Source organism: Pinus tabuliformis, chromosome 2_2 (assembly GCF_031772625.1).
Source record: "Pinus tabuliformis cultivar Carrire ecotype Pingquan chromosome 2_2, CPIR1, whole genome shotgun sequence".
NCBI classification, from domain to species: domain Eukaryota; kingdom Viridiplantae; phylum Streptophyta; class Pinopsida; order Pinales; family Pinaceae; genus Pinus; species Pinus tabuliformis.
Window position 1 is genome coordinate 117,889,879 of NC_142300.1, and position 9,832 is coordinate 117,899,710.

The 9,832-nt window shown below is 41.7% G+C and overlaps 1 protein-coding gene across 1 annotated transcript; it reads right to left on the reverse strand.

Moving 5' to 3' along the window:
• Positions 1-7,421: 7,421 nt before the first annotated feature.
• LOC149191636 (uncharacterized) lies at positions 7,422-8,237 on the reverse strand. The gene has a single exon (XM_089406726.1). It carries the CDS (start codon positions 8,235-8,237, stop codon positions 7,422-7,424), a length of 816 nt encoding a protein of 271 aa, XP_089262852.1.
• Between the last annotated feature and the right edge of the window lie 1,595 nt (positions 8,238-9,832).

The following is a 9,832-nucleotide window of genomic DNA, read 5'->3' on the forward strand; positions in this document are numbered from 1 at the left end:
CCCAGTGCAGTCTCTGTTTTGTGAATCTGAACTTCAGCGCACTTCCTGAGTGTAGTAGGTGCGCTGCATTTCAAATTCACTGTGTTATAGGTGCGTTGATCAGACTAGACGTTGTTCCTGAATGTTGGTTTCTGTTCATTCTTTTCAGTTCTATTCATGAGTTTTGCTGCCTGTAGTCAGTATACCTCTGTTTGAAACCCCTTTCCTTGCTGATATTCCGCCTCTATTGTGCAAAGAACTGTAAATGTTTTTGTGTATTTGTTTAGTCATTTTCAGTTCTCATTTGCAAAAAAGTAACGTAATTGTACTGTCGTTTCTTGATTTGAAAGTGTCGCAAGTGTCATTTTCAGTCATAGAAGAGAGTCTGATTGCTCTTGATAGTCGATTACCCTATTACTATTGTATTTGATCTGAATTTATAGTTTTTCTGAAATGTCAAAAGCAAGTTTTCATTTCCAAATTGCAAAGTGTTGTCATTTTCTCCATTTTGATTTTGAAAAGAAACTTGTTAGTAATTGTCGCTTGAAAAGTAATTCAGATTTGCGCATTAGCTTTCTTTTTATCATTCACATATTAAGAAGGCTGAAAAAAAATACATGCATGTGCATTTGCATTTAGACTGTTTGATTGGTTTGATTTAGGATAGTGCATATAGTGTGTGCTCTTTGCTCTTTGTTGAAAGAATTCTGTCTTTCTTTCCTTAGTAGCTAGGATTTTCATTGCACAAAGAAGATAAAAGACTGTTTATCATCTTAGATTGCATTTTAGGAATTTTACATCTATATCACGCGGTGAACCTGAAAGGCAAATTTCTTAAGTAAGATCAACTATAAAATAAATTTAATGAATCTAACAACGCTTTGGAACCTAACGCACAACATCTAGAAGTCTAGGCCAGAGACGTATTCCGGCGTTGTAAAGCCTGGTAACTGTTGTTCTCACTGTTGGTTGGGTGATTCCTCCACTTTGAGACGATAAGTGCCAGTACGGACTTGTGCTCCCACGTACCGTCGAGTATATTTTGGGAGACCACAATAGGCTTAATCCTTTATCCATAGGCAGCCGTGTTTGCCGCCCTATCGATTGCAATGCACTGAACACAACATTCGGGAAGATTGACTGCCGTACCGTAAAATGTATTCTGCAGTTTTGCGATTGGTTTGGTAATCCCTCTGCCTATATTTCCATAGCAGTCCCTTTCATTCCTTTTCATACTCCTTAACAGAAAAGGTCCATCTGAGCACTTGTCACTTCAGGCTCATTAAAAATCGAAGGCGACTAGAGTCATCTTTTGTTTCTTCTTGACTCTTTAAAATTGAAAAAACAAGTTGTGTCAAAGCGTCTAAAATTTATTTTAAACAGAATAATCATCACCTTTTCCTACATTGATATTAGGTTGAGAAAATGGAATCCACCAACCAAGGAATTCCCCTTGGAGGAAATCCTAGTCCCTTCTCCTCTTGGGGAGATGTTGGTGCACCCCATATGGCCACATTGTCGCTTCCAGGATTGACAATCGGCTTGCCCATATGGCTCTTCTCAACCTCTGTTGTTCAGAACACTGCAATTCCTCAACAATCGAGTCAGCAACTAGACGAATCTAGAGTTACCCCCCAACCCTCTACTTCCTCCAATTCTTCCTCTCCTCCTTCCTCTTCGCTTGATGGGGCTGGTAAAGCCAAAAATCAAGTATCTGAGAAGAAGAAGGAAAGGAAGAAGAAAGAGAACAAGAAGAAGGAGCCAAAAGCGAAAGGGGGCAACCAAGCATCGTCTAGCGAAAATACACACACTGCACCGACCAGGCCTAAATCGCCATGTGTCATTTGCAAAGGGGACCACTATCATCGAGATTGTCCCTACATCCCTCGGATCTTAAGGGACTGGTCTCCTCGTTTGCACAACCAGGTGTCATCAACCTCTGATGATCATGTTGAAAACACACCATCGACTAGTGAAAGTGAAGCCCCAGGACAAAAAGGAAAATATAGATTTCCTTGTAAACTGTGCGAAGGTGATCATGCCATCCACCGTTGTCCCTTCTTAGACGAGGCTAAAATAGTTTTGGACGATCGTCCGGTTTCACCGTTACGACTTCCTCCTGGATATAAAAAACTCTTGTCGAGTCCGTCACTAGTTGAAAATCCGGCTGACCCGTACAGGTGGTCGGCCGAAGCATCTATCATTGAAGACAAACCATCTGAACCCATACCAGACGAAAGTCAAAAGGTCGAGGCGGCAGTTGACCCTTTCTTGCCTTCAGAGGTTCCATCTTCAGATGATACAGTCACAAAAGAGAATAAGGATGACACCCTCCAAATTCTTTTTGTAAGCACAGACTCCGATGAACATGGGGGCAATTTACCCATTCCTTTACCACAGGAAGGAAGTTCGTGAGAGTTGTACCAGGCCGTCTATCCGGTCCCACCTCCAAGCAACCTAGTTGTTTCCTTCGACTGGAATCAACTAGGCAGACCCCGTTTACCAGGTAGTGTACCATTCCGAATTATTGCTCAAATATATAGAATGGTTATGGCTGGTACCATCATAGATGAAGGGGCTTTTGTGAGTATCCTTTCCTCGACTGCTTGGAAAGCGCTTGGTTCGCCATCGCTTTTGCCTGAGATGAGAAATCTAACAGGCTTTGACAAAGGAACCAGTCGACCGTTAGGGATCCTTCCAAATGTGCCCATAACATTGAGAAGGAAAACCGTTCATATGAACGTAATGGTAGTCTAAGGACCCCTGGATTATAATCTACTCCTTGGATGAGACTATATTTATTGCATGGGAGCCATTGTCTCATCACTCTTTAGAGTAATGTGTTTCCCGCATGAAGGAAGAGTGGTCAAGCTCTTAGACCAGCTTTCATTTCCCAGATCACACATAGCAAATAGTCATATACCATCCCTGAATGGTCTTTTCACACAAGGAATGTCTCATCAATCCCCAGTCCGTCCACCTGATGAGCGCGAGTAATTCGAGGGACATGACTGAAACCCAGGGGGCATGCACCCTGGTCTGCTTCAGCAGGAAAACTTCAGGTATAGGGTAGGTTTCCGTGAGAGATATATGACTAGTTTGTACTCTCGTCCGTGATTGGAAAAGGGGGTTAGACTGGAACAAGATTTCCTCGTCAAAGTTATGTGAGTGGATTGTCTCACCTTTGTCTATTTCGGTAGACATCGCCGAAGAAATGTTTTGTTTGCGCTGTGAATAGAAAAATCTTTGGTAACCTGAAAGAGGTAGACCTTTCTTGATAAAACAAATGTTTTTTCGGTAGAACAAAAGGTGACCTTGAAGCTTTATTTTATACCTGGGGGCATGCAAACCTTTTGGCATGCAAGCGAAGAGCGACTATTTATTTTTTAAATTTGTAGGACCTCTAACCCTTTAAACTCGTCGGATTGGTCGTTTCCTAACTTGCATAAATAAAGGATGCGGGTCAAAACTCTAAAAATTTCCGTTTTCATATATGAGACATTCTTATTATACGACTGGATTAATCGAGCAGTTTTAGCACATAGTTCAAGCTCGTTAAAAAATAAACATAAGTCATGAGCAAATGTTTCTCCCCGCATTTAATCTCATTAAAAATGAACTATTTCCCGGTAAATAACCATCGTGAATGTAGTACTTCAACCTTTAAAGCTTTGGTTGTGTTCCCATCATCACCTCCACTCTGTATTGGCCGATCATTCACCTCCATTTGATTGTTTACCCCTTTTTAGGAACAACTGCGAAGAGTGATCCCACTAGCCATCCTTGTAACACTATCGTGATTGGAAAATTCCAAACCTTACCTGGAATCAGCTGCTACCCAATTTTATCACTCGTTCCGCAAAAGACGAGTCTCCTTAAGCTCTTTTCAACTGACTCGTAAAATATGAAAAGATTGCCGAGCCATTGGCCTCTCCAGCTCGTTAAAGGGACCGGAAGTGCTATCTCTCCTTTAGATTTTAATATTTTTAGACCTGAGGGATTATTACACAAAAATATTGAGCACTTGTTTTGTTTAGCTCGTTAAAAGTATCGAAAATTCATCTCTTCTGTATTATTTTATACTTTTTTGGACTTAAGGGATTAGATGACGAAAAATGAATTTTGGAGTTTCCTTTACGTCCCTTTTCAGACTCTCTAAAATTGAAAAGGACTGAGTTATCTTTGTCATTAAACTCGTTAAAACCTAATAGCGACAAACTTGTCCATAGCAGACAAGAACGAGTTTCACTATCGTTAGGCTCGTTAAAACATAGCGATGGGTTTTCCCGAAGGGAAAATTATAGAACAATTATATGTTATCCTCCTCAAGATTGACAAAAATAAAGAGGTACTGGTCAGCAATGACTGGGGAAAAATTGGGAAGAAAACTTGAAGAAACTTTGTTGGTAGCAAGTCGCTCTTGAACATGACACTTTCACTCCGCATCCAAGTCGGGTTGGGTTGTTTCATTCACCGGTCACATCACCATGGTCCCATCACACCATCCACATTTGGGGTTAATGCTACCAATCCATCATGTCAGTGTCGCCGATATGTTCAAGAGAAGTCATTCAGAGAATTCACCTGTGTCTCACCCGCTGCAATACATTTACGCTCCATTCTTTCATGACCGCCACTTTGAACCTTATATCACCAGATCGTTTTCACCTCCATTAAAATCATTTGCTCCATTCCATGTCATTGATGTGGGATTCATTAAGGCCCTCCTATGAAGGATCACTTCTTGTCGACATCAACTCATTATCCAAGAAGCCGATCTAGAAACACCCCATTCAGTACTTTGAAGCTTGCATGCCTCAATGTCAAGTTTCTCACTTCCGGCGACAGGTTTACATCAATGGCCTTCGACCGAAAGATTTTACGTGGTGTTCGACGCCAAGTCCTTTATTCACACCACGTGAATTGTACTGCAGTACCTTGAGGGTCATTATCATTATCGGTGATTCCTCTCACGCCTGTTAACAAATTACACCATTGGCTGGTAATCAGGTGATGTCTTTCCATGTTCGACTCCAGAATATCTCTCACATGGATAGACTTGTACTTCGAGTGAAGATCGAACGAGATTGAAGACCCCGGATCTAGTTTCATCCATCCGGGCTGCGATATATATTCAGGGAAATAAAGACATCAAATGTACATCATTGCTGCACAGATAATCATCCAATCAAAGGGATGATGACTCTACCAGAATCATCAGTCTACACTCAGACGATTATCTGTCCTATGTACATGAAAATGAATTTATAAAGCTGAGCATGGGAATGCCCGCCTCAGCTAGATCATGAAAATATTATGAAGATAATGTATTGTATTGTATCTTATTGCAGGTCTCCTCCCATCTTGAAAGAACTTCGGATCCTCATGATAAAGCATTTCACCCGACATCAAAAAGATTAATGACCTCATGCTTTAGGGGGCAACTGTTATAGACATTTTTGGGCACTGCAACCCCAAGCATAAAATGTCCATAAACCAAGGGCTCCTAAGTCCCTAAAAGTGTTGTTCTAACCCCTAAAGGAACAAGGTCAACTAATTACAGCTTCTCCCAGAAGTTCTCCATGAAAAACTGCTCAGAACTGGTCAAAATAGGATCATTTCACCTGCTCCATAGGCAAAGTGCGTTGCATCTCACCTAAATACACTCTGTGGGTGCGTTGCATTTCAAAAATCCCTTCTATGGGGTGCGATGGGTGAGAAGTGACAAATGGCAGTGTCAATCCGCGAGGTGGAGAGGCATGGAATCTTCCAGAAACTTCTCCTGTGACACTTGCCTCTCTGAATTCGACCAAGGATGAGTAAGAGATCATAAATGTCCAAGTGGAAGCAAGAACTATCAGAGGGAAGACACTAATCAAATCACAAGCTGACTCATCTCCCTTACAGATATCTATATATGGATCCCTCATCCCAGAGATCCAGAGGCTGGAATTTTGCATCTTGTAAGGAAGTGTTGTTAGTTTCTTGAGGCAACATCATAGTGTTGGGTGATCTAAGCTTTGCATGAGGTGAAGAAGGGCTTACTTGCTGAGAGGATGATGCTAGGTCAGAACAACTGGTTGTAACTCTCTTGGCTCTTTCTTGATTATCAATAAAAGCTATTCAAGTTTTCCTCCATATTCTTGTGTCGTTTATGTTTTACGCATTTGTATGGTCAATTTACATCTGATCCTAGATTGTTTATGATAATAGATCCATGTTCTTGTATAGTGTTATGCTACTTTGATTCTATAGGTACTCTGTGAAGCTGGGTGTACAAGGAAGCAAGTAGCAAAGGACTATAAAAAGAGAGAGGAATTGAACTAGGAGCCAAGTGCAAGACAGAGGTTGGTCTCCTCTATTCTTCTCTCATCTATCTTTCATAAAGGAAAAACGAAAGTAGCTTTACTTTGTTTGTTTCTAATGTAGCTACCACACCTTAGTGGGACAAGAAGTTCTGTATAGACACTTTTCCCTGTAATAGGTATGCCATTAATGAGCACCGAAAAGAAAGAAGAGGATAACAAACTCATAACCCACCTTACCCAAGGAGGAGCAAAGCCAAAAGCATTTAAATTTTTCTGAATGTAAATCCAACTTAAGCTATCAAAAGCCTTGGATAAATCAATTTTGAGCAGCATACCTAGTTTCTTGGATTGCTTCAGAGAATGTATTATTTCATGAGTTAAAATAATACCATCCGTAATCTGCCGACCTTCTACATAGCCAGATTGCTCTGGAGATATGATGAGAGGAAGCAATAATTTCAGTCTGGAGGCTATAATTTTTTATAAAATTTTATAGATAATATTGCATAGAGAAATAGGTCTATATTTATCAGGTGTGCTGGGCTCCGCTTCCTTGGGAATCAACGTAATGAAGGTAGCATTCAGCCCTGGGTACATCCATCTTAAAGTACGCGATTCCTCCACTACTTGCCAGACCTCCAGTTTGATCAGGTCCCAAAAGTTGTGAAAAAAGTTGCAGGTGAATCCGTCCAGACCCGGTGCTTTGCCTGCTTTCAATTGTTGCACAACATTCTCAACTTCCTGAAGGTCTGTGGGCTGGAGAAGGAGTTGATTATGCTCCTCTGTGATTAGTTTGGGAATGTTCCTCAGGACTTTGTCAATAGCAGGCATTCTATCTATATTTGGCTCTTGGTGTGCTTGCTTGAAATAATTAAGGAATTCACTTTCGATACCTTCATGAGTCTCAATCCTTGCTCCCTGCTCATTTTGAATGTGGGATATGTTGTTGTTCATTCTGCGCTGAACGGTGGTTCTGTGAAAGAACTTTGTATTTTTTTCTCCGTCCTTCAACCACTTTACTCTCGATTTTTGTCGCCATAAAGTTTCCTCCTGTTTTTCTCTTGCTAAGATTTGTGCTTCAAGAATTTGTTCCTATTTTGTCAGGTCCTCAGATCGTCCTTCGATTATGATCTTCTACTGCAAATTCTTCATGTCTTGATTAAGGGCATTCTGAGCTTGAAAAATGTTACCAAAAGAGGTGTGATTCCAGTGTTTGATTTTGCCTTTGAGGTGCTTGAGCTTCTGCTGGAACTGAGACATCCTGGAGCCATTAGAGGGGGTAAAATTGCTCCATGTTGAATTGACTAATTTATTGAAGTCCGGATGAGACATCCAGAAGGCTTCAAAATGAAACGGCCGCCGAATGTTGTGACCGGGGCGGTTCCACTGAAGGGCTATAGGCCAGTGATCGGAACCCGATATCGGCAGTATAGAAGCTACAAATTCTCCACCCAAGTGAATTGCGTTATCTGATAATAGGAATTTTTCAAGGTGCGAAGCTATCTGATGCGATCCTTCTCTTTTGTTATTCCATGTAAACAAGCCATTGTTTGAGGGGATATCAATAAGCCAGTTATTCTGTATGAATTCTTTTAAATTATTCCCATCTCTGTTACCTCTGTTTCTTCCTCCTTTTTTTTCTTCCAGCCTTGCAATCATGTTGAAGTCGCCTCTCGAAATCCATAGGGGGTGTAGCCTATTTGATTTGAGCTCCGATAGGGTGTCCAGGATTTCAACTTTGTGCATAGTTTCCTGAGGGAAATACACATTAGTCATATGACCATAGATGTTAGTGCCATTTATGTGAAATATTGCTTGGATGAAGTTCTTGCTTGCATGTATATTGTTAAGTTGGATAGCGTGTGCATCCCATAGGATTGCAAGGCCGCCCGACGCCCCTTGAGCATCTACAGCTGTTACCATCCCACCTGGCCAGGCTTTCACTACCATTTTTTCCAGAACAATCAAGTTGCATTTTGTTTCTTGCAAGAAAAGGATTTGAGGTTTTTCCTGCATGATCATATTTTTGAGAAGTCTACCTTTCCTTGGGCTATTGAGCCCTCTAATGTTCCATGAGATCAACTTCATTGAGAAGAGTTGGGGTTGATGTTGAAGTACTTAGTCAGCTTAGCATATCTGCCTGACTCTACTAACACTTCTCCTATTCTGATAGTTCTTTGGAGAGTGGTTTTCCTCCCCCGCTTTTTGCTGTCTTTGGTAATAAACTTTCCATCCCACGAACTACCAATCTGGAACCCAAGAGAGTGATTCTTTTGTGCTCGTGTAAGGACCTCCACCAGGTTGTCTACTTGCCGATCTGGGATCTTATCAAAATTCCTTGTTTTGCAGGCTTGCTCTAGGCCTAAGATATCAAGTTCACCAATGTCGATGTTCTCAGGATCTTCCTCCATGAATTGGGATTCTTGGAAGTCTTCAGTTGTTTCATCTGCTGTCTTTGAGCTGGGTGCTGGATTATCAACTTCCATTCCTTGAAAATTCTAGGCTGGGATTTTGATCTGGGTATGAGGGAGCGATTTGCTAATCTGGCTCTCCTCTGGGAGTGGTAAGGCCTCTTTTTGTTTTTCTTTAGTGGTTTCCTTCTCAGTCGGAGGGGGATTTTCGAGCTCATGATCATCATTACTTGCCAGAGCAGCAAAGATATTGCTAGTTGAAGGTTTGGAAGAACTAGCTGGATGCGTCCTGGTATTGGCTGTCGATTTCTTATGGTTTCTTCTACGGTTAACCACTTTAGTAAACCCATCAGGAGCAGGTTTTTCTGGGGCCATTTGGGATGGGGGTTTTCTGTTTAGAGGACAGTCCTTGAAGAGATGACCTAGATCATGACATTTCCTACATCTAAACGGTACATGCTCATAATCTATCAACTGAACCCATTCAATATCATCATGGAATAAACTTACCGCATCTGGCAGGGCTTGCTTGAGGTTCATGTAGACACAGATTCGGGCGTATGATGTGTATCTGCACAGTTTTGTTTCCTCTGCCACTTTGATGAATTCACCCAGAGCATTTCCGATTTCTTGCAAGGAGTCTTCCTCCCAATATTCCCATGGAAGCGAGTAAAGCCTTATCCAAACAGGAGCCCAACTGAGATCTTCCTTGTCAGGATTGAAACGTTCAACCCATCCTCTGAGATACAGGCCCGCGGCGTTGAAGAAGTATGGCCCTCCGTCCAGAACCCTGTTTCGATCCTCCAAGCAGTTAAATATGGCCGTGAAGAAACCTTTTGGCCCTAGTTGCAGAGTAATGTGACCCTTTGGGTTCCATTTGGAGGTTATCCAGCCTCTCAGTGCTTTCTCAGTTGGCCAAATTCGAATGAACTTGCCTATTAACACATGATCCCTCATGAACTGTATTCTGGCGTTGATGCGATGGCTTAGAAATTCTACTTTTGGCCTATGAGTGGCGACTGGCTTGCATGTGGATGAGCTCACTTTGGGCTGATCCTGCTGAGCCTAATCTTTGTCCTGATGTACATTATTATCCTTATTACCCTCATTCTGCATCTCTGCATTGTCGTTATC

Coding starts and splice junctions, on each gene's coding strand:
- LOC149191636 (XM_089406726.1), bottom strand. CDS start 8,237: ATGGTAGTGAAAGCCTGGCCAGGTGGGATGGTAACAGCTGTAGATGCT.